General features: G+C 40.6%; 1 protein-coding gene across 4 annotated transcripts in view; it reads left to right on the top strand.

Annotated features, from left to right (window-relative positions):
- Positions 1–26,006, top strand: part of mef2cb (myocyte enhancer factor 2cb) — a 90,595-nt gene that overhangs the window by 54,102 nt on the left and 10,487 nt on the right. The window contains exons 4-8 of one of the 4 annotated variants that reach the window (XM_047381010.1): positions 180–383; positions 18,717–18,860; positions 19,050–19,187; positions 21,702–21,882; positions 22,625–22,672. In XM_047381010.1, the coding sequence (XP_047236966.1) occupies positions 180–383; positions 18,717–18,860; positions 19,050–19,187; positions 21,702–21,882; positions 22,625–22,672 (715 nt within the window). Of the gene's footprint in view, positions 1–179; positions 384–18,637; positions 18,861–19,049; positions 19,188–21,701; positions 21,883–22,624; positions 22,673–26,006 lie in introns of those variants that run through there. The other 3 variants (XM_047381008.1, XM_047381007.1, XM_047381009.1) reach the window with 3 other exon arrangements.

Below are 26,006 nucleotides of genomic sequence, written 5' to 3'. Positions count from 1 at the left end.
TTCCCCCAACAATCTCTACATCTAAAAAAGTTAACTAAATGCATTTGATTGCAACATTTCCACTGCAAGTTTATTTCATTCTTTCCGTGAGCATAACTTTAAATCTTTTCATCGTCTCAGCTTGAATCAACATTCCTTTAATCTTGCTAATTTTGTTTTTCCTCTTCTCTCTCACCCAGGTGACATTTACAAAGCGAAAGTTTGGCCTGATGAAGAAGGCGTACGAGCTGAGCGTGCTGTGTGACTGCGAGATTGCCCTGATCATCTTCAACAGCACCAACAAGCTGTTCCAGTACGCCAGCACAGACATGGACAAGGTCCTGCTCAAGTACACCGAGTACAACGAGCCGCACGAGAGCAGGACCAACTCCGATATCGTGGAGGTATGTTACCAGAAAAAAAAAACACACACAAATATGGACATAAACACATACCCTCATATGCAAGCTCACGCAAACGCACAAGCAGACAGATGGTGTGCTTGTGACTCGTTCAGCAACCCTTACTTCTCTTTTTTAGACTTCACACCTAACAGAGTGCAAGAAATAATTGCTCCCATAGCTTGTCGGTCTTCCCCAAGGGGCCTGGTAGCAATATCAATCATTTCTTTCAGAAAAGGCATTTTAAGCTTCGCAATATGTCATTAATTTCAAGAAAATATTTTTCTTCAAATGGCCTCCTTGTACAGTTTAAACCTCCCTGCAAACAAGAGGTTGTCTGTTATTGATCTGGGCTTCTCAGCCTGTCCCCTGTGGTGTATAATCACTGCGCCCTGCCCTTGGTGTGTTGTCAGCATTGATGTGCCTCTAAGAGGAGGATGTAGATCTGACCTGTTTTGGACACATGTCACCGAAGTGGCTCAAGGCGGCGTTAAGCAGCACTGCCTGCTCAGTCACTAGATAGCAGGTAGATCAACCAGGAAATGACGCCCGCAGCCTCCTGAAGCTTTAAGCTCCCAAGGTAAACCTGTTATGCAACAACCGCTTCTGGAGCTCCGTCAGGCCTGGTGGGCAACTGACATAAATGCATTGACACAGAGTTTATCTCGCTCTGCCCTTTTCCCCTCTCCTGCTGATGTACCCTTACAGTGCCATCATCTAACTGTGCCAGTTATACAAAGTTATTTAAAGTGATTTTTCTACATACATATGAAAATGTCACAACACCTATACAAAGCATTCCTTAAAAAAATATGGCGCTTACATATGATAGTATATATGCAGATTTTGCGTATGTTTTATTGTGCTCGTGTGGTCTATGTTCACAGATTAGAGACAAAGGTAAAAACAGTCACAGAAGTGACCTAAATGTATTTTTGTTCTGTTATCTGAGCTAAATGTTGACTTTTGTTAAATGTATTTTATGATGACTGATAAAACAATTAAGAGTGACCCAATGGTGTAATATACAGCTAAATTAAATGGAAACCATTTTCATTACCAAATTTTATCAGGCCTCTCTTTACTCATGCCACCACAAGCCAAGTTTCATAACTTTAAAGGGATAGTTCATCATTGTTTAGATTATGTTAAAGGTTTATCAGCAGTTAACATCTTGTGCATTGTTGATCACTCTCTTGGAGTCTTCGCTTAATATAAACTCAGATGAGTTAGTCATGAGTTATAGGTTGGTAATAAAGCCTGTACTAACTCATCTTATGAGTTAGTAGAGGGTGAAACTAATGGCTAATCAGAGAGGAGCCAAGGTCAAATTGGACATGTATGTTCTTAAAAAAACTACAAAATGATTGGACATGCAAATAAGCAATAGAACACTGGTGCAGTTAAAAGATCAATTTTATTGCCTTGTGTTTGTGCCTACCTCTGAGTGATTAGCAGTATTGCCAATATCAAAACCTGACATTGAGCTGAGAATTCTGGTGATATTCTACATGGGAGATGGAGGTTGTATACCACATATAACTGAACATCTAAAACCTTCCCAGTCAAAGTATAATTTATGCAGGTTCTAACCTCTAAACATGACATAACCTGCATAAACCTAATTGAAGACTAAGGAAGTATAAAAGTATAAAACTGTGATCACTTAAACCAGTAATATTTTGGCTTTTTACACAGTTTTACTATAATATCAGACAGTGACTTTGACCGGAAACATTGTCAATGTATGTTTTGAACAGTAAATGTATTATTAGTTCACAGCGCCCTACCTCTTATTTCCTTTGTAAATCAGCTTCTGTCTAAGTAACCACCCAGTGCAAACGTAGCAATGGTTTAAAGGTTTAAAAAAGGGTTTTCAAAATCGCTGGGATGTTTTTGAGGTTGGAGTTGTTTTAAGATGGTAAAAGTCTGCTTTGGTCTTGTCCATTCTTGGACTAGCCATTGGTTTCAGCCTCTGCTGTCAATTTATCTGGATTTATACTGAATGAAGTAGTTGAGAGAGTTATCTGCGGCATGTGAGATATTAACTGCTTGGAACCTTTTTTCAGAGCAACTTCATTTCAAAAATCGTTGACATTGTGCTGGAGGAATGTTAGATGCTTTATAGTTGTATTTTTATTAATAATACACAGCAGCATAATGTTATGTTCATAATTAACAAACAACACATATATGCTTATTTAAATCTGTTATTGGAAGACAGACACTTAAACATGAAACGCATCAAAGGGAACACAGCTGTCAGTAAATCAATAATTTAAAAAAAAACAGATATCACACATTGTTCTGTGGCTCTTTTCAGAATGATACATGATCAAACAGCATGGGATATATTTTTCTTTTCATATGGTTGTTGCTGGACTTGTTGCCCAGTTATTAAGCAACAGACTGGTCATTTGCATACATTACATACTAATACAAAATGGCTTCTGGACAGGAAGGTTTTTGTCTTATGCTTTTACCATTCTTCATTTAATAAGGCCTGGACATGTTTAGAGGCTTAAACCTGCATAAACAAATATGTTACATTAAGTGAAACCTTAAAACCAGTTACGAGTTTCAGGAGTGCATTGTTTTACAGACATTTCCATTTGGTTGAGTCAAATGTGAAGAGTGTTGATGCAGTTCCTACATTAAGCACTCAACATATGACTAACCTCAATGATGAAAACAACGGGAATGGACACGGTGCATTATTATGGACTGTACTGAAAAGCATGACAATTTATTTGCTTTCGCAGGACCTGCTTTATTACCAACCTATAATTCATACTAGCAAGCACTTTTAAAAGTTTAATCTGCTCAGGGCTTTATGCTTTCTATAAGTCACACTAATCAATTTAGGATATATGTTTAAAAAGCTAGAGTCCATTTGAGCAGTGGTGTTTTTAATGCACCTAGCTCTTCACCGCCAATGTAGTCAGTGGATAAAGCTGCCCCCGCTGAACACAAGAAGAGAGCTGTCACATGTTTCAGCAAGTGCATGTGACGAGAGTTCTTTGTAGCTCTTTCCTCAGCTGAGTCTCCATTATAGAGCGCAGGATGGCTAACATGTAAACAGCCGTGTCAGGGGAAAGAAGCTAAAGAGCCTAGCGGGGGAGAGCGCTACAGAGCACTACCTACAATTTGATCCCCACAGGACTGTGCACTTTTTGAGCAACTCGCTGCTGGAGAAATCGATCTGAAGAGGCCTCCAGCCTGAGCTGCGGTGTGCTAAAGGGATTGGCCACAGGGCAGAGACTAGCACGTTTGTTGTGGTTCGAAGGGGGGAAGGGGGTCTAAGCAAGGGTCAGGATTTTTCGCTGGAAGCCGTGTGCTATGCTGTTTAGTGACGTCACAGATGCCAGAACGTGGGAGGCTTGTTGAGTTTGCGAGGAGGAAAGAGCAAAGCAGACTTCCTGTTCAGATGAATGGATGATGAGGAGGAGATCAATAACAAAATGAAGAGCTGGATTTGGGGATGTAGAATAACTAATGTTCCCCACACGAAAAAAATGATCTTATGCATGTCATGCCATATGTGTCATTTCTTACTTGGAATTGTACATGCTTTTGTCTTCAGCAGCATACTGAACTGTATGCATCATTCACCCTGTATTACTGCTGTGCCTGAAGTTGTAGTAGGAGGAGAGGCAGAGGTAGGGGGAACAGAGCTCACAGTGTGGGCGGCTGGCATAGAGACCTGCTACATTAGCAATAAAGCTCTATGTAATTAGCATGTCTTTGGTTGATAATTAGCGTTGTTGAGAGTGGCACTAAAAACGTTGCACTGCCTCTCTAGCAACAGCATGTTTACAAGAGGCTCGAGGGCTGATCCCTCTCATTCTTTTTCTGTCTTTTAAGTCCAGTTTTTGATTGACCATACCTTTTCTCTAAGTTTGGTTTTATTACGTTTTCTAGAAGTCAATGCATGTATATATTTGTTTGAGACACATAGAGGTGATAGAAAATAAGTGTCTCGATGACTCATTTTAAAAACATTCTTATCTTGGAAAATACAGCTATATGTAAAGCAAAAAACTGACCATAACACATCTGTGATTTTTAAAATTGGTTATATGGTTCAGCAACCGGGTCATAGTTTCACTGGGAGTGGCACAAGCACTGTGAGACTTTATTATCTGTGAGACTTTATTATTAAAAAACAGGTTTTCTGTTGCTTCTTCGCAGTACAAGTGTAGTGGTCTGCTCTCTGTGTTGTGCACTCTGTAACCACTGTAAGACAAGATGGTGATACAGAACATCCAAATTGACATTAAAGTGAAGAGTAATTTCAATATATACTGAGAAATCTGCACAACAACTCTCACCCCATTTAGTTTAGACCAAGACACCTTTTATTTTGGATTGTTTTTCAGTTCAGTTTGCGGGTTTTTTGAGAGATTTTGTATCTGAACATCAAACTCCTCCAGTTTTATACATATTAGCAGAATGTGTGTGTAGTGTTTGTGATTGTGCAACTCAAAAGTTAACTGAAACAAAGCGTGAGACAGGTCAATAAATTTTAACATTTGTGACCTGCTCTTGCTTTTTTCTGTATTTGCAGCTTCTGAGCTTTATTGAACTCACAGGTCAAATTAACTAACAGTTATCAAGCACAAAACTACGAACGTTTCTATACGTTTTATTTACACATTAAAAAGAAATAGTAAAAATGGTTGCTAACCTATGCAACATAATAAGGAGGCTTCTGGTAAAAAAAAGGAACTTTTCCTGAAATAAATAGACATTGCCAAGTTATACTTATTTTAGCAACTCGTTTCACAAAGTGAAACACATTATATAAATTAATTACGCACAAACTTTTTTTTCTGCTTACAGCTAATTGAAAACACACCAGTTAGGATTAGAATATTACATCAGACCAATACAAAACACTTTTAATGCAAAAATGTGAGCTTTGTGAAAGTATGTTTAATCTCTGCTTAAAGGTTGTTATTTTGAAAAAGTACTTTTAATCTGACAAAGGAGCCTCATCAGAATGCATAGTCTAACTTGGTTATTATGTTCATACCTATGTATGTACATTGAATATGTATATAGTATTATTAGTTTAAAAATCTTTAACATTAGTCAGATATAAACTGTTTTATTGTACACTAAACAATTTAAAACAGTTTCAGACTTATGAAACCTTTTCTTTAATGTTTGCAAACACAAAAATACAAACCCAAAAAAGAGCATATGTCAATGCTGTTATTCAGCAAGGATTGCAAATTCTTAAATAAACACAGTTTTGACTTGTACAAACCAAAAGATTTTTTTTCTTTTCAAAAAATAAAATATGGTCAGTTGCAGAGGGAGAGGCTCATCCAGGGCATGATTCATGGTAGAACCATAACTGTCATTGCTGATGCTCCTCTGAGCACAAATTGGAAAATAAGTCACATTCAATACAAATCTAATTTAAAGCACTGAGAACATGTATATTTTTAATACCTCCATTTTATTATATTTCTTATACCACAATGGGATCCTAACTCACTGACACTCCTCTAGTGACTGTAATAAATACAATGTACACTGTTATCAGGCCTTGTCTAAACAAAAGGGGAGGTCCTCTTAATTAGCGAAAAGCATTCAAAGAGACATCTAAGCTCATCGGCTCTCGCAGCTGATAAAAGCAAACAGAGACGCTGATCCATCATCTCTGGATGTTCATGAAGGGTTCAAGTGTGACCTGCTGGCAGGTCCACGGCTCACTCTGAACCTGGCTCCAGATAAAACAGATATACACGCAGATAGATTTCCCATAATCACTGTTCGCCAGATCGGCTTCCTGGACATATGTAAAACATTAAAGCTGTGTTTGGAGATGAGAGAGAAGAGGCATTTCTCATTTTTAGTCTTATTTTATTCACACTTAACAACAATCACTGTTTCCAACATTATTGGTGATTTATTTTTCTGGTGCGAAGGGGGTTTGATAATTTCCATAGTAGATGAAAGAGTCCTTTCTTTTTCCTATCCTGATGATTGCAGCTGTAGCCCAAACCTAAGCAGAGTTGGCTGGTTCATACTGTGATTGAAAGGCCCCCAAATCCAACAACACTCGTGGGCATTGCCAAATCCCTGCACCACAATATGCTTGTTCTTCCTAGTGCTGAAAGAAAGAAGGCAGGTTTGTCATGCAACTAAAGGGTTAGTTCCTCTTGTGGAAGGTGGATGGGGGGGTGCATGTCTTCTCTGTGGTGGAAAAAAAAACCTTAATGGAGGTAATGCTTGTATCAATTGTATTCAGTTGTACAGTTTGAGCTTTTGTCTTTTAGTGTGTTTGGCTGTGTAACATTAAAACCGTGACAACTGCTTTGAGGGCCAAAAGAGGGCTGTGATGATCTCTAGCAGAACCACACATGCTTGTGTCAGTGGATGAAGTATCACATGGAGGGGCACATGAAGCTTGAAACTTAGGTGACCGGCCTGCGTGCCAGAGGAGGGCCACTGGCCTATCCCATTTCTAACAGATTAACCTAATCTGAAAGTTCAGATCAGCCTGTAATCTTAAACAGCAGCAGCAGGGACTTGACTCCTGCACCCTAACCTCTGCGTTTTTTTTTGTTGTTTTTTTTTTCATTTCCTCTTTCTATATTTTCTCTAAAGAACTACTGAATGAGGAATGGAGACGGAAAGGGAAAGAGGGACAGATTAGTGCTAGAAGAGAAGGATGGAGGGAGGGAAAGAGGGATGGAGGGAGAAAGGCTGGTAATTATTTCCAAAGGTCATTCTGTTAATGACTACCTGCTTGGCTAATGAGATTCAGCAAAGCTCCCTCACCATGTTTCACCCTGCGTATGTTTCACCCATGTACCAAGACGTGTGAGAAGCACAGGTGTGATTTCATCCCAGTGACAGTCCACCAGAGAAGGAGGAAGAGTGTGAGGGAGGGGGTGGTGCTGTGGGGGAGTGCAAATGAAGAAACATAAAGAGAAAGCACATCAAGCCAGGTATTTCTAGGAGACAGTGCACCTACACCAGTTCAGTTCACATTGCAACAGGAGGTGCTTTTTCAGAATAGTACAAAGTATTGTTTAGATAAGTTTGATAACCTCAAAAATGTCTTTTTTGTTAACTCTGTCCTTCTTTTCTCTATTTTCTCATAAAATTCCTGCAAGTCAACACGACATGTGATCTTCTCATCTGAGCTGCCAGTGTGCTCGTGTTCTGCTGCTCTCTTGTGAAAATATTTTCCAGCATGTATGCTATTCTGTGTGCTTATTTAGTTTCTAAACAGCGTGGAGAACATTAGCCTTGGGGAGTTTTCTGTGTTGATCGGCTTCACTGAATGGCTTCTTCTCATGGCTCTCATAGACTGTATAATTACTTGGACTTGAATGTAATTTATCCTCCATTACTTTTACATGTGTCAGCATCCAAGAGAAATAGCGGGGGTCATATCATATCTTCTGTGCTTTTCAGTTGTCCACTGTAATTTTGCGTGCAGCCGTTCTGCGGTTTCAGAATAGGGCACATGTGGCGTAACACGGGGTGGAGGTTGTCACAGCATTCACAGTGCCTCAGTGTTTACTAGCGATCGACAACAAGACTTGTTTTTGCTGGTGAGACGAGGATTAAGAGCTGAAGCTGCTTTGAGGGACTAAGTAAATTAACCTTGTGGCATTGGCAAGCTAAGGATATCGTAGTTTGTTAAAACAAAGATTTGGATGGCAGATTTTGCACATGGTATCACACACTGGCTGAAAGAAGAAGGGGGTATAGTCGCTAACTACTGTATAGGGTTGAATGCATTGTAATTAAAATTCTAAATACCTTGCAAAGAAGGAAAAAGTTCAGAATTTGTACTGCCCTGAATCAATTGTTTGTTGTACCACCTTTCGCAGTAAATACTTTTAAAAATAAATAAGTAAATAAAAACGTGTAAATACTACACGTTTTTGCAGTATGTCTTACAAGCTTTGCACATGTAGAGACAGTTTTTTTCATTCCACTTTAGTAACTCAGAGCCAATCAGGTTGTATGGATAGCATGTGCAAACATCAAGTCTTGTCAGATTCTCAGTTTGATTTTGGTCGGCACGTTGATTTGGCCGCTATAGCACATAAATGTGCTTGAACTAGCTCTGGCTATATATTTAGGGTTGGATTCTGGAAGATGAAGCTACAGGCAAGCCTCAAGTCTTTTGCAACCTCTAACAGGTTTTATTCCAGGAATGACTGGTATGGTACTCCACTCCCTAAGCCTGCTGATGAAAAGCATTCCCATACCATGATGCTGCCACGACCATGCTTTACACTGAGGTTGGTGTATTCAGAATGTTGTGCAGGGTTTGTTTTCCTCTACACATTGCATGTAGGTCAAAAAATAAAATGTTTGTCTCATTAGACCAGAGCACCATTTTCAGAATGTATGCTGTGTGACCTACAGGGGTTGTAGCCAATTGTAAATGGGACTTCTTATGGTTTTCCTTCAATAATTGTGTCCTTCCATAAAGACCAGAATTGTGGAGTGCAAAACTAATAGCTATGCTTTCAACAGATTCTCCCACCTGAGCTATGGATCCCTGTAGCTCCTCCAGAGTTACCATGGGCGTCTTGACTGTTTTTCTGGCTATTGCTCTCGTTGGCGGGCCTGTCATTTTAGGTAAACAGCCATAACTTGGAGGGTTTACAGCTGTTTCATACTCTTCATTTCTTAAATGATTTAACAGTACTTGAGGTATTTTTACAAGCTGACCTTGCTTTTAAACATTTGTGATTGTAACATGACAAAATGTGAAAAGCTCAAAATGTAGGAACACTTTTTCAAGGCTCTGTAAGGTAGTGACATTTACCAAAGTTACCATGAAGCTATGAGATTTCACTTTTTACTACAAAATGTGGAGGTATTGAGTATTATATTCAGTCCTCTCTGTTCCAGCCCATTTTAACTTTTAAACTTGATGTTTAAAACACAGATTTGTTGGTTCCCCTAAATGTATGCTTCGCAGTCATGGAACTGACAAAACAAATTGATGTCACCACAAAACTTACCACCCCCAAAACTGCCACACTTCATTTGATGTTTTCTCCTTCTAATAAGCGTCTCAAAAAAGTGATAGAGGCCTAAAAATAGAGTGTGGTGAAGCTAAATATAGCTGACTGTGTTTTGCCAGGAAGGGATAGAACAAAAGGACTGGGATCACTTTCTTTCTCTCTCTTCAATTTCCCCCTCCTTGTGTTTTAGGCTGGGTCGGTTGGGGTTGTTTTAGGCACTGAAGGAGTGAGTAAGCAAAGTGTCCGAGTATTCATCCAATCCTCTGTCTCAGTCTCGCTCTCTCTCTTACTCCTTTGCTTTTTGAAGATCGACCGAGAAGGTTTGCCCGTCGGCGACCGCATCCAGAAGGCCGTCGATGTGAGACCTCGCGGTGCCTTGAAACATTTGATCCTTGAATAAGAAGTCTATTATTTATCTATCATGTTGCTCTCTCTCTCTCTCTCTCATTCCCATAATTCAGAGTGTCCCTGACTGGTTATTTTCAAAACTCTTCTTATTACAGAGAAAAATACTTTGTATTTATTTGTAAAATAATTTGTAGAACGTTATATCATCTTTGTCAGTAGGTGTAAGCATTTTTTTAAAGACAAAACTGACAACGACAGAGGCGTCGGCATCAGACGTTTACTGAGTTCCTGTTTTATAGACTGTATGCCTTTGCTGACCTAAGAAAAGTTAAACAAGATGGTAGATAATATATGTGATCTACAGGCTCAGCACTTTTTTTGTACATCAGATTCCTGCTGACCAGAAAAGCAGAACCTCAGACAAGAAATTATACCACTTGGATCTCTGTGAGAGGTGTTTTTTAGGGTCAATACCAAAGCGGAAGTTTGAGGTACTCACAAAACAACAAAAGGGAGGTTTTAAAAATAGACTGTTTGAAATGTGCCAATATGCGGTCCCTGTGGTGAGGCAGCAGTGCAAAAGGCAGGCCACTTCTGAGGCCACGCTGCCAAAAAGGCAAGGCTTTTCCACTGTACAGCCCAAAACAATTCACGCCAGTCATTAAGATGCCCTGTGCTTTGAAACTATTTGTGGAAATTTTTTTTAGAATAGTGTAGATCTATTTATAAAGATGGCATTCCCTGCCCTGCCTGGAGTACCCTCCCACCCCTTCCCCTTTTCTCTTCTCTCTTGAGTGTGGAAACTCAAGGTCACAATATAGAGGTCAGCGGGCCGGTCATTGTTACCCGAGGCCCCCCTCCAGCTCTCTTTTCCTGCTATGGTGCCACACGATAAGAGACAGAGAGACAAAAGACGCTAAGTGAAGATTAGTAATGCTGGGGGGGAGTGGGGGGGGACCACAAAGTAGGAACAAAGAGTGGCTAGAAGAGGGCTTGAGATCTTCATCCAAAGACAGCTGGAGATATTCGACTACACTGTCACTGCATATTACATTTGAGTCTGTAATTTAAAGCTGTATTGACATGATTGTATCACATCTGGAATTGCATCTCTGACATAAACTGGTCATATCCCATTACTGCGTATATAAAGCCTGTAAATCTACACTTGGGAGAAAAACACACACAGTTTAGCTTCGGCTAATTGATTTTCTGCTCCTCATCAGAAGCTCATATGGATCCATTCTCATTTGAATAGAGAAGTATTTTACAACTGGGGTATAGACAGGGATGAAAGATGGCCAGGCTAAGGGTGAACACATAAGTGCCCTCTTTATGCAGTTCCACTGAGCTGGCATTGTGTGTCATAATGTCTATCTGGCTAATTATACAGTGTAGTGACAAGTCTGAATGACCACTTTGTTCCTGGGGCCGGGATGCTGCTGCAGCAAACAGTGTTGGATTCTGACATGTGCTAAGTGTGTGCCTCTTCCATATGGGAAACACTGCACCATCTGGTATTCTGCTGTGTACTGGCTAGCTAAAACTCTGTGTGTGTGTGGGGGGGGGAGACACATAGTCTGAGGAAATGTGGATAACTCTTTGTTGCTCAAAGCTTAATCTTTTATTCTCTTCATACATTTTAGAACTGTCTTAGAGTCATCTCTACAGCCAGAAACCACATAAGTTACCATCACAATTTCTACAAATACCATCAATCAGGTACTTTAAAGGTACTGAATCTTTTAAAAGTAACTGAAACAATAGTAATCTCAACCAGTGAATACTAGATGCAGAGATGAGTGAAAAAATTGTAGGGACACACTGTGATTAGGGGCCCCACTTCTCAGGCTGGTAACCTACTAAATCCGCTATCTAGCCCCAAATCGCTCACACAGATACACACACTACGGCGCCGTCATCCGTGGGCATGCCCCTCGACATGGTCTTGGCATGTTCAAACTGCGCTTCATGAAACTGTGGCCCTCTTGCCTTTGGTCTGCCATCTGCTTCCAATAAACTAAGCCAGCCTGATTCCTCTGATGTTCCCTTTGCTTTGAAAAGCGCAGAGAGAAAGAGAGTGCGAGACAGCGAGAAACAGACAAAAAATTAGAGCAACCAAGAATAAGACCAAACAGGCCCAAATTTAAAATCAAATAGAAATATAGGGAATAAAAGCACATTTCAAACATATTATTACTTCTTTCCCGCTGACACTAAGGCCACCCTGATTGTCCACTGATGCTGGAAGCTCTTAATCCACAACTTTTCCACTTCAGACTTACCTTCTTAATGGGAAGAGACAGTGTTTCTCTTACTTGCCTCACCCTTAGAAACATTAAACCACATTACACCTTACTAGCATGCTCTGACTCAATGAAGTTTGTCAGCTGGTTAAATAAAGCATGCTTCTTGTGGTCTTTCAAAACTTTTTTCCTTGATTTTAATCACAATTTAAGCTAGGGTTTGTAATATTATTCAGCTGAATTTTACTGTACATTTCCTATTGCTTTTTTGCTGTACTGAAGCTATACATTACATTTTCTCACTCAACCACTCTAATCTGTGTCTGGGTTGTGTTTTAGTGTAGGAAGCCATGCTATTGTATGTAAATATAAATACAACTCCAGCATCACCTTCCTATGCATCTGATATTGTAGCAGTAATCCAAAACTAACATCATCTTATGAAACTCTTTGCAAATGTTCTGTCTTCACTGATGAGACTCAGTTCTGCATGATGAATGCTTAAAGTGACTCCAAATTGCAGGTGGTTAATTTAGTAAATATATCTATAATACCATTTGAGGGCAATAGAGGGCGATAGACTGTGCATAGAGCACTGAACTTTCATCTCAAGATGGTCAGGGGATCTGCAAGTAAGGCATAAACATAAAACAAACTCACCATGTCAGAAAAAATAAAAGCAAATGTGCATCAAAGCAACACCTACTTCACACATTTTTCACAAAACATGTTTAATTTTTTTATGGAAAGACCCACAAGAGTATAAGTTTTTTTTTTTTGTTTTTTTTTTTATATATCTGGGTAGTCCAAACATTTCTTAAAGTATGAATAATTCTCTGTCTCCACCATTGTTAACAAAAAAACAAGGTTTACCCACTAATGTGTGTTTTCTGTAGTTAATTTCTTAAAGCTTAAGTTTTAAGGTTATCCAGTCCTTGCCTTTCTTTAGCTCAAAAAAATCCATTGAACTTTTAACTTTTTTTAATATCTAGATAGCATCCAAATTTAGCCTTGGTCTAGCCAAGTCATTCCTGGTTAGTTCATATGATCACAAACAACTACCAGCCATATTTAGACATCAGTAGATGTCTTTATGTAGATGTTTTTTTTTTTCTTCATTTTTTAATGAAAGAGGTTTCAATGAAGGGCAATGTCATCTCCCCTGTCTGTTCTGTGAAAATTGGCTAGGCATGATGCTTTAAAATTCAGCCTGCCGTATGCTTTAGCTATAAAACCTTGAAATAACTTCATTATATGGGAAATCAGGTATTATGCTCTGTCTTGGTTTCATTTTAAAAGTATCTTCAGAAATAATTTTACCATTTACCGCATATAAAAATGTCTCCTATAAATGGGTTGTTTTTGTAGCTTGTTTTTGCACTGGTGCTGTCAGTCAATGGGTTGAGGACATTGAAAAACATTCACTGGCCCGGCTGTCACCAGTAGCCATAAACACAATATTGAATGTGTCAGACCCTTCAGCCACTGCCAAGATAACTGTAGAGGAGAAACTGTCAGTACTGAAGCTCTTTCCAAACACAACCCATCAATAGGCCAGAGTCTATCAGAAATAAAGATGTACCCATCAAGTCATCAGTGTTTTGATTCAAATTCCGTTCAAGACACAGTTGAAGTGCAGAAAATGTGAGGAGCAGGACAGTGACGGCAAGACCAAGACAGACTGAGGAGCAGACTGAGACTGAGACAGGGGGGCAGAAAGACGAATAGAAGGACAGAGAGGGTGAGCAGGGTGGCAGACTGCCGAGCAGACGGATCCTGGTATGGCGGGAGCTCTGGGCAGGCGTCATCTGTCCCTAGCAGACCCCCTGGGGCCACTGAGAATTCACACCCAAATATCCTCCGCTGTTTTGCTTGAGAGCGACATTAAGTTGGCACCTACCACCCAAACTATTACATTTAGCTATTTTTGTCCTGTTATTAAAACATTACAGAACTCCTAGCAAATGACATTATGAATGTGTTTATTTATTGAACAAGCATGCTCCTGATTCTTTCTAGCTCTAGTCACCTCTCTTAGTTTTCTCAATGCTGTCTAATGGTTCCTCCTACACCAGAGAAGTCTAGGCCAGCTTGGCTGAAGGTGCAAAGCTGAAGGATACCACTGAGACGCTGCGTCTCAAGTATGTAGGACACCTTGTCTATGCTGTGCATGCTTCACACAGGCCCTGTGAGTGGAGTCATAAGGGAGCATCATGAAGAAGGAGTTTAATTAGGAGCAAGCCCCCAAAGGGGACAAAGAGAAAGACATTTAGCGAAGCAAGAAGAAACAGCTTTTTTGCCATTTTTTAACCATATCATTCTCATTTCCGGTCCTCTATCTTGAACATTTACTGGACTTTCTCTGTGTAATACACATCAACGTGAGTGTATTCTTAGACGCATTCTTTTTGTTTTTCGTCTGAAGTCATCATTCTCTCCTACTCACTCCTTACTCACCTTTTCCACATTTCACACTTTGGTCAAATTTGGTCTTTGTTTCTCTGTCCTTATAAGAGTGTAGCAGATAAGGTGTTTTAAAAATTTACATATTCTTAAAATAAAATGTTCTTTTATACCATTCCTGTGGTTTAAGTCTTAATGAGGTGACAGAGGAAGTGCCACAGTGACCAGAGTTTTCTCTGGCTGTATGGAGCTTAGAGTGTGTTACCACTCCCCTATTTGTTGCTCTGTACAAGAAAGCTACTACAGTTTGCCATTTCTTAAAAGGAATATACATCTGTCATGAAGTGGAAACGAAAAAAAGGCCCACCTATTGACTTAAGGTAACTTTCACATCAGGATAATCCTGGGGATTTGCAAAAGAAAATTTACACATTTTCAAATTCACACTGCACTTTAAAACTGGAACAAAACTTCTGGATACCATCATGCAGTTACAACAGCTGCTGACTGGATGTGGTATTGCCAGAAACTGGCACTAACCAGGAGGGAATAGAAGCACACAAGAAGAAGAAGAGATAACACCCCCCTTCAGTCGGCTTGTTCACAGCAAAACCCTACAAAGATGCCCCACCAAACATATGCAGACTTAGAGTTTCTGTTTTTACCTTGGTGTTTTAACCAAACTGCTCTTTTACAAGACGCTGCGAGCTATTCAACATGTTGTCCCTGTCATTGGTTCAGTTCCCATCTTTGGTTCACTTGATAGTCCTTAGAAGTGCTTGCTGTTAGTTGGAAGTTCCTAGTTTTCATGCATTTAATGAACAGGAGAAACAAATCTGATTTGTCATGATTTGACCAGCCAATCAAAGAAATATTGTCTGATTGATTTGTGCTTCTTTAACTATTCTAACTGCAAGGATCAATGATTTTTTTCAGCATTTCTGTTTTTGAAAATACATATTTGTTATGAAATAAATACTCGGATTCCATAAAACCATTTACTCATGGTTATTGTACTGGTAGAATCTAATTCTGGCCCAACATTTCCTGAGGACAGGTCATCCTACCATACATTTTTCCCTAGTAACAAGTTATTTTTCTTGACATTGTGTTGCCTTGTCCACTTAATAACTAACCGTGACCCTTTGGAAAGGATTTGATGTTGCCTTCAAATAATAAATAGAGCAACAAGTTTAAACATGATTAAAAAAACATATGATGGCAAAAGTAGGGCACAAGAGTGAGGGGTCCATTTATGGCCACATACAATCCAATTGGTTGTTGCGCTGTATGTCAGTCTTTGGCAACAGTTGTGATGTCACCAAACAGGTGGACATAACTGGGATAGGTGACATAGCATCCTTGAACACTTCCCCATATATGTTTAGTCCTGCTAGAGAGCTAAGCCTGGGCCACATGCTTCATAGTCATATAACACTTGTGTCCTGGCTGCCTGCACCCCATCAATGCCCAGTGCAACGATTGCCCAACCCCCTGCAGAACAACCAGCTCAGTTACCCCATATGGGTGAGACCTTTGGCCCTGCCTCTGCTCTTGTCCTCCCACATTGCTGCACTGCTGTTCTTCCAAGAATGGAATTGAATCCCTAGTGCTCTCCGCTCTAGTGGCAGTAGGTGGAAATCTGTGCTGGTGGGAAGAAAGTTGTTGGTACTTGTGTTCTCTTATTAACCATGGAAAGGCCAGCAGTTCAGCTCTTGTCAGCATGATGTGATGCATCACCAAGATCACGGATGAGGCTCGGCAGAAGAAATCGAAAACTTTTTTATATCTGACGCCTTTTCCTAAAAACAAAAACGCAGCGTGCTGAACCTCTGTCACCCCTTTGTTCTTTCCACATAGCCTGCTCTAATAGAGCAAGAGTGCCTGATTCACTGCAGGTCTCCTGCATCGCCTTAGCTGATTTGTTTGGTGTGATTTCCTGAAGACTGTCAAAAGATAAGAGAAACGCTTTTAAATTCAGAATTCCAGATTTCCACTCTAGGGGCCGAGGGAGGATTTGGAGAAAAAAACGAAGAACCAGCGAATGTTGACACACTTACAGTAGCTGCCTCAGCCACGAGACACTTCGAGAATCAAACAGTTATCTCACACACACAAAAGCGGCCCTCTAAGTTCACTAAAACCACACTCTAAACAGGCCTTTGTTGTGCTGACATAAGAGATAACTGGATTGTTATTTGTTTTCTAAGCAGGCAGATCGCTCCTGTCATTTCTGCAGCTGCTTGTGATGGAGTTGCTCACACTTGTATCGCTTCAGTGAGTGAGAACTGGCGGAGACAAACAAATGAGAGAGAGAAGTTCACAGAGATTAACTTATCTTAGCATCCATCTCCCTTCCTTACTCCTCGGTCGCTGTTTCTTTCTTTTGTTTTTTTGCCTGGCTCGAACACCCACTCTCACATACCCACACATGCGCATGCAAACACAGACTCATTCCCATTTTTTCCCCTCCCACATACATACACAAGCAGTCACACACACACACACTTGATCAGCATCAAATACAGGGTGTGCTAAAGTAAATTTAATTACGTCTGTCTGATATGGAGCTTCAGATGAAAGTAGGAGAGTGCTGTGTGAAGCGACGACTGCACAGACAGGAGCAGGCCCATGATATTCCTCCTGTAGACTAATCTCCCTTTATTAAAGCCAGGAGGAGAGAGGGAATGGGGGGTGTTGGATGGAAAAGAGTGGGAGGAGGGGGTGTGTTTGATGAGATCTGTAACTGTCAGCTACTGTACTTTTCTGTTCTCCCGCTCGGTCTTTGTCTCCCCACCTTACAAGGCAAATGAGCACAGCACCTATCGTTGCAATCCAGGCATACGCTCACGCTATCACGCAATGTAATGTACTGTGAAACACATCCCTGTTGTTAAGGATGTCAACAACTCCTTTAAAAAGAAAAAAAGGACAGATGTGGCTCTCTCTCCTTCTCCCTAAAGCTTTCTTTGTCTTCGTCTCTCCTCCAGTTAGAGGGAGTGGTGAGCTAGTGAGTAGTTTTCTGCTGTTTTGCTGCCCACTCTAATGGGGGCAGGTGGCCATCAGGTGGCCAAAACAAGAAACTGCCGTCCTTAATGGCACATATATAGTGCCTTGAAACTTTGAACTTTTTACATTTTGTCATGTAACAACAGCTTTTTGTTTAGTGTAATAGACCAAGACAATAACGTGCTTAATATAGATTTTTATGAAACTAACCACCCCTGAAGAGTATGGCTTGCAGTTATATTCAGCCCATTTTACTCTGAAACTTCTGAATGAAATCCAGTACAACTAAGTTCCTCCAGACATCACCTAAGGAGAGGACTGAGGCTAACTCTGTGTAATTTAAGCTCAGAGTGTGCAAGTATTATAGTTGTGCGCTCCACAAATCTGGCCTTTATGAAAAAGTTGCAAAAACAAAGCCATTGCTGAAAGAAATGTCTAGGAGCTCCGATTTGCAGTTTGCCACAATATCTCCATAGTGAAAAATGGCAGTTGCAGCATCATGCTGTGGGGATGCTTGTCTTCAGCAGGTAAAGCAAAGCTGGTAAGAGTAGATGGAAAGATGGATAGAAATATATAAGGGATAATCCCGGACAAAATAAATAAAGGTCTGACTGAGCTTGAGCTCTGTTGTGAAGACGAAAGGCCAATACTGTTAGTGTCTAGATGTGCAAAACCCGAAGACACATACCATAAAATGTGTAATCACAGTGAAAGAGCGCTCCAAAAAGTTTACAAATGCACACCACACATATTAAGGCTCTTTCAAATTTAGACTTTAAACATTTTTTCAGTTAAGTATGCTTTTAATTTTGCTTCATAATTATGAACTTCTTTGTGTGTCTCTATTGCTTCATTTTTCAACAAATCCTTTGTAGTTTTTAGATCTAATGTGACAAAATGCGAACAAGTTTAAATACATTTGCAAGGCTCTGCAAACTGCAGCTCCACACCTCATCTTTATTGTGTTTTTCATTTTTTTTACTTCTTAAAGTCTATGACTATTTGTGACATCTTGTTGCTGGTTGTTATTAAGCCATCTGTACCATTCTACATGTTAAGTTGAATGTTAGTTTGTTCATAAAACATCCTGTGGTCCATCACTCCGTGTTAACAGGTTAGATGAGAACATTCCAAAATGGGTGGTCTAAAAATTTACCTGGAACAATTCTTAAAAGCATACAATTCTTAAGAGCATAGAATGTGGTTTTAAGGCTCATTTTCTGAAAATGAAATAAAGTTGAAGGTTTTTTTATTTGGGATTTGTGTTTACCCCTTGAAAAAACCCCTTGAAATATGTTGTGCAACTGCTCTGTTTTCAGACGTTGAGAAAGAAGGGCCTAAACGGCTGTGACAGCCCAGACCCAGACGCAGATGACTCGGTGGGCCACAGCCCCGAGTCCGAGGACAAGTACAGGAAAATAAACGAGGACATTGATCTGATGATCAGCAGACAGAGACTGTGTGTAAGTAATTGTCATTGAACCCAGAGCCTTTCTCTCACCTCTCTTTTCCTCTCTTCCCCCTCCCCCTTTTTATTTTTCCCTCGATGCCTGCTTCTGTCACTTCGTCTCCATGTCCTCGTCATCTCTTCATTCCTTCATGTCTTCATGTTTCCCCCACCTCGTTTTTCTCTGGTTGTGGAACCTGGCCAGGCATTAAACAAGAAGGAGAACAAGGGCGGCGAGAGCCCGGAGCTCGAGTCTGCTCTTCTCCTCACCCCACGCACTGAGGAGAAATACAAACAGATTAATGAGGAGTTTGATCACATGATTAAAACTCATAAGATCCCTGTAAGTACTGAGAAAATTCACCCCCTGGTTCAGCAGCTTCTCATTGGCAACTGTTGAACTCACCCGGCTAACCACAGTTGTTTTTAACTGGACTAATTGCACAAAGACAGTGAGAGTAAGCTCAGAGTGCAATTACAGTGTTTATTTACAGTGAAGAAATTAGAGTTATTCTAACTTGCTTGCTTACATTTGAGCAACAGTCCTCTAATCTGACAGAAGTGTAACCGCAGCTTGCAGGCAATTGCCTTGAATGCAGACTTTCTTTTAAGAAAAAATGATTTTCACACTTTTTTACCTTGAATATCATGCTGCTGTTGCTATCTCAAAGCGGATAGGTGTGGTGTGCATGTGTTTGCCCTTTTGCAGCTTGCACAAAAACACAGCGCTCAGTCACCTGCAACCTCCTGGGTGGGTGGGGGGCTGTAGGGGCCATGACAGTGAAACTGTAGCAGATGCTGCTCATAAAGCTGAAATTATTGAAGGTTTCTTAGTGGACACATGTCAAGGCAGTGTCTGCAAGATTTATGATGTTAATTTCACAAAATAAGGCTTCTTTTCCATTTAAACTGACCCTGTTCCTCATTCGGAACGCACCATATTGCAATGGTTAGCTTTTTGGCGCTGGCATAGAGAGACACAATTCCACAGTATATTAGTAAGAGGAGAACAGTAGTATCTAGCCCACGTGGAGCAGGGGGCGATGTGGTTAGAAATAAGGCAGGGGTTGGTGAGTCGAGGGGTGGACTCTGTACACAACATGTGGCAGTTCAGCGTGTGGTCAGGGCGGCTGCCAAGCACTGGGCCTCTGGATTGCAGAGGACTGTAGGTGGGATGGGGGGTGGTTGTGGCAGGGAGGAAGATGAGTGAAAACAGGAAGGATGGCACCAGCTAGAAGACAGCTTACAATCGGGGCCCTTTGCTCCCAGTAATACCGGGCGTAGACAGCTTCCACTACAAAGAAGGCATTGCGAGGTAATCATGAGATGTGAAAGTCCACTGAGGAATCTAAAATGGAAGAAATGGCAGATTGGATGGGGGTCACTTGTTTGGCAGTTACAGTGAAGCATACAAATTCTCACAATGAAAAATTTTAAAAACTACTATTTTTGTGTTGAAATACTAATTAGCAATGAAGGGGGAAAAATAATTATAGAAGTGGAGGTACTAAAGCACCGAGTCCGTTTCCATCAGCAGGCCGATGCTCTCACCCGATACACTCCCTCTACGGCTCAAAGACACATGGTAGTTATTTACAGCCCTATTTTCTACTTCCTAAAGCTAACATACATGATCAACCACTTGCAGGGCAATCCCAAGGTTAAGTCCCTTTGCCAAATGACACAATAAATATGACAAACTGGATGCCTCATGGCTATTGGGCTAGCTCCGCACGTGTTCCTGATGAAATTGCTGACTGATCTGTGTCAACCGTTTATAAAACCTAGTGTTGTTGTAGTGTCACAGAAGGGTAAATATTTCCTAATTTTATCTAGAATCAATTTATTCAGGAAACACTTTTTAGAAGGTAAAAACAAACTTTATGAACTTTTATTTAGGCCCTTTAGGTGACAAATCATTTTCCAAGTGAACCACTGACTAGATTTTTTTTTGTATGTTATAATCCATAAATATACTCAGACCATTCGTTAGTCTGATACTGATCCCACAGTATACACAAGATTACAAAAAAATTTATCATGATATTCCTATGGATTAAAGTTTAATTAATAAGGTTCCAGATGAAATCTTTTCACAGTAATGTTGTGCTGCCCCTCCCACACATGTTGCTGCTTACTGCTGGTCAGCTGGGAGATGGAGGGCTAAATGCACTTTTCCCTTGTCCAGTCATTTGGAAATATTTGAGGTCACAAAAAACACTGAGTAATACAGTGCTGCAGGAAAAAATGTTTTATAAAATTATCAATAGATTATATTATTTTAGCATCAGTTTAGCATTTTATATTTTACACATAGGTAGTTAGTCAAGTTATGGCTGTTTGTTGAAAAAAACTTGAAAGTTTTGTGTAAATGATGTGGTATTTCTACTCAAGAGAGTGTACAGTCTACATCATACAGTGTGAGTCACATAGTGAATTAAGCCCATGACTAATTCAGACACATAAACAAAAGTTAGAGGCACACATTGTCTTAGGTCATCACAGACACTAAGTTACTAAGAAGAGATTCCCTTTGTTTTTCTGTAGACACTCTCTTTTAGTCCATCTTCTACTTTCTCTACTGCTGTTGTTTGGGTTTTTGACATTTTCTGTACATGTCCAATTTTTTATTTTTTTTTTCATGTCCATTAATGCATTTTTAAACTAAATGACTTTTTTCTCTTGCCTACTCTATTCATTTCTGCCTTTATTCTGCAGTCCTAGAGTATTTTTGAATCATCATTTGGCTCTTTTTGTCAAATCTTTACTAAAAACCCTAATCTTTTATCTAATCAGTTGAATGGTTATATTTAGTCTAATCTTTGTATTTTTTATATGTTTCTCATTTATTTCCCAGCAGGCTGTGCCCCCATCAAACTACGACATGTCCGTGTCTATCCCCACAAACAACCAGAACAATTTAATCTACAGCCATCCCGGTGGGTCCCTTGGCAACCACAATCTGTTGCCTCTAGCGCACCATGGTCTACAGAGAAACAGCATGTCTCCAGGCGTGACACACAGACCTCCAAGTGCAGGTAACGCAGGTAGTGCAACTCCCCATGCATGCGGTTGTCCCTGCTGTCTATCTTTTCGAGCGTGCATGTGAACCTGTCTGTCATGCTAATAGACCCAGACACATCAAAACGTGTAATTTAATTCATGACAGCTACCCACAATGTTCCACCTAAAGGTGGTGAATGAAGCTAGCATTTTTTTCCTCCCACATATAATCATATATTCCCTGCTTCACTGTTTTGTCAAAGGTAAAAGCAAAATAATGTAAAACAATATTAATTCCCAGCCCACAGTTATTTATTGTGAAACTCTGGTGCTACATATAAGCAGTTGAGCCTGTTGGTTTGTTATTGTTGTCCAAAGTCCTTTTTCTGTCCCTCTAGTCCAAAGGGCTGCTCCCCCCAACCTCAACCCTGTCATTATGACTGGATGCCTGAAACGCAGAGCACAAACTAAATATGAGCTTTGGCGCTCACCGCATCCAGAGCAAAAAACGTTCTCAACCCTCCCACTCTTCCACCTCGCATGTTTTAAAAATAATAATGTGTCATTTTTCTTGGACAGCACCTTCGTGCATCCGCTTGGTTGTCCAGTTGCTCAGCGTGCTAAGGGTTTGAGTGGGAGGAGGCCTTGCTTCTCGTGTCGCACTGACACACATTGTGATTAAAGTGGGAGAGACAGGGAGGCGGAATGGATGCTGTGTGGGTGTCTATCCTTTAATGGTTTTCTCTCGTCTGCTTTGCTCGTTATTTCATCTTACAGGTGGCCTCATGGGTGCTGACCTCACCACTGGCGCAGGCACCAGTGCTGGTAAGAATGGCCTCCTCTTCTCACACATGTCTGCTTGCAGACACACAAACACACATCTATGTCACCCACTCACCCACTTTGGGGCCATAAAATGCATGACTAACACTAACCCAAACCCAAGTGGAGATTTGGTCCATGATGTGTTGAAGTTAGTGGTCGTGGAGTTCATATGGGAATGTTTGCTCAGTGCCTCGGCTATGACACATCCTGCCTGCTTTTGGCTATAAAATGGTAAAACAAGTGTGGAGGAAACAGAAGTTAAAAAACTGCTCCGTATGCAGAAGCTGGGATCTGAATGTCTGGTTATGTTTTAGGCCAGTTTATTATTTTATAAAAATGTAAATTTATTTACTATCAGCATGCCAGTGGAGAAGCATGTTAAAGAAATCGTATGAGTTAGCTTTTGTTTGTCCACCAGTGTGCCCCTGAGGACATGTCCAGTTCAAGTTTATTGCAAAGGGACTCCCAATATAATGGTTAAATTTTATGGCATATAGTGCAGAGTGTAAAATTGGAGAATTGGGGGCGTTGGTCGGCCACAGCTGGGCAGCCTCGTCTAAGCCAGGCCTTGACATGGGGGGGTCAGCGCCTGGTTTCTCTGTCTGGTCACTCGTCGCACACAACAAACACGTGCACACACAACAACAGGGTCGTTTGTTGCGGCACGCATTCCATTGACGGCGCTCTGCAGTGTATGCCTCAAACGCGGCCTTTGTGTCGCCTTCACTGGGGGGCAACAGAGGCGCTCTGTGAAGGGCTCCATGTCGCTCAGCAGCCGTGAAAAACACAACGTGGAGAGGGAGGGTCATGTGAGAGCTGAAAGATTTCATTCAGTACTCTCTTAAATCTCATTTGAGTGGGGGAGGGGGGTTTAGAAAGGGTGTGTTGGTGGGGTTGGAGGGGGGAGACCCCCGGTGATAAATATCCACTGATGGTGGAAGCATGTGTGCAAATGAAAAACAGTAGGGGAACACAGATGGACGTGTTCTACGAACTTGGTCACCCATTTTAATGATGCTTCTCCAAACATCACCAGAGTTACAGTGCCTTATTAAAGCATTCATGATGCTTGAACTTTGTCTCATTTTGTCACCAAACTTTAATGAATTATATTTGGATTTAATCATTACCAAAACAAACTAGTGCATTATTGTAAAATGCAAGGAAAATTATGCAGTTGGTTGTTTCAAATCAAAATCCACAAAGTGTGACATGCTTTAGTATTCAGTCTCCTTTACTTGGATATCTCTACAGAAAATTGTGCAAGATGTTGCCCTTAGAAGTCCCGTGCTGTGCAATTTAATCTCTGCATAAATACAACTTTTCTAGATAATATTAGTAAACAGTCAGCTTCAAGAAAATCAACGGACACAGCAGAAAGGCAGGAATAAAGTTGTGGAAATGTCTAAAGCAGTGTTAGTTTATAAAACACTATCCCGAGCTTTGACTACCTCACAAAGCACTGTTCATATAATTATTTGAAAATGGAAAGAGTATAGTTGAGCTGCAAAACTACCAGGATGTGACTTTCTCCCAAACAAGATGGCAATGAGTGCATTATGTAGAGATGCAGCCAAGAGGCCCATGGTAACTTTGGAAGAGCTATAGAGTTCCACAACTCATGGGATTTAGATAAAAGCATGTTTTAGAATGGGTCGGTTGACATCCAGACCTAAACCAAATTGAGAATCTGATCAGAAAATGTATGATCCCAAATGTTCTATATCCAGTCTTAGTGAGTTTGACCTATTTTACCAAGAAGAATGGACAAGAACTTTAGTCTCTAGCTGTGCAAAGCTTGTAGATATATACCCCAAAATATGGTGTTTCAAACACTGTTTCACCACAAAAAGCCTTTTGATGCCCCTGATATCTTTACTTTGTTTTAAAAGCTAATTGCACAGTTATCTGTATCACCTTTATGTGCGTTTGTATTACAGTGACATATCCAAGAAACCAAGGCCTTTTAAAGCTGCCTTTCAGATATTCATGTCAACACCCCCTTTTTGGCCCTTTTTGCACAGGTTCTCTTTCTTTGCAGGACTAACTGTATAATACTGTATATTTCAATCATATCTGGGGTCTTTGGAGAATTGACTTGCAATGTTAACCAAAACAGCCTTTTTTCGCATCTTATACAAATACGGTACATGAAACCCAGATGTGGGGGTGTATTCAAAATCACCAAAGGTCCCCAGGTAATTCTAGTCTAGTGGAAATGGGGCATGTCACTGAACGGCTTAGTCATCATGTCTTTTCTATGGAAATATTGCAGGCGGTTTATGTGCACATGTACATGTTTGCTTATTTATACAGTATATCTTCAATCTGTCATTCCCTTAGCCGGTGGGAGAGAGTAAGAGGTGGTGAAAGAGACAGAACAGAAGAGACAGAGACCCGGTGAGCAGAGCTCTGGTTTAAGGCCCCAGCTTTTGAGACCCTAACCACTACCATTAGTGAAACTAATTGTCCTCATCCATGTTCCAATCAGCACCTTCCTCATCAAAGTTTTGCAAGGAGCTAACAAGAATCTCTCCTCTCACCTCTCAGCTTTATCATATACCAACAACTCGCATAAATCATTTACATGTGGAGTAGATTGGTCAGGTATCTCTGGATAAATAACACACCACACATTGTAACTGGCAAAAAGTGGGCTTCAAACATTTAAATGATGTCTCCCTCAGTCTGAACAGCACCTTGCACCAACTGTGCAAGTTGTGAGCTCGTTTGTGACACCTTGATTCAGTTGGAGAATTCGGGGTTGAATGCACATTTGGCCAAACCGCAACGGAAGAGTGTGTGAGCATGGGGAATAGAATGGAGCCTGCCTGTTAGACCACAACAGGACATCAAAAATTTGTTCAGTAACAGTTAAATTTACACGAGTTTAACCACACCTCTCTTTTTGTGTGTGTGAGTGTGTGTGTTTGTGTGTGTGTGTGTGTGTGTGTGTGTGAGCGACGTGTGTAAGAGGGAAAGAAAAGGGTAAATGAAGACACTGGTGGGGCCTTGTCAAACACATGCCCTATGTAACCGTGGAGCTAATTTAACGTTGTTGACCCTCACACATGCATGCACACTTCAGAAATAGTGTGAAGCTGTTTATCTTAATCTCAGATCAGATGTTGTTTTTAAGTGCTTAACATAGCAGCAAGAAAAAAGGGAATACTCGATAAGCTTTATTTAACTTTGGTACTTCCTCTAAATAGGTGAAACTAGCCTGCACCGCAGCTCCAGTTTGCAAATTGGCACAAGACAAGGAGGATAGAAATGAACTCTGGGTATCATGTCTTCAGCTGATGTAGGGATTGAGTCTACGTTGAATGCAGCC

Source organism: Girardinichthys multiradiatus, chromosome 12 (assembly GCF_021462225.1).
Source record: "Girardinichthys multiradiatus isolate DD_20200921_A chromosome 12, DD_fGirMul_XY1, whole genome shotgun sequence".
NCBI classification, from domain to species: domain Eukaryota; kingdom Metazoa; phylum Chordata; class Actinopteri; order Cyprinodontiformes; family Goodeidae; genus Girardinichthys; species Girardinichthys multiradiatus.
The sequence above is the reverse complement of the archived record's forward strand: the minus strand, read 5'-3'. Positions and strand labels throughout refer to the sequence as shown.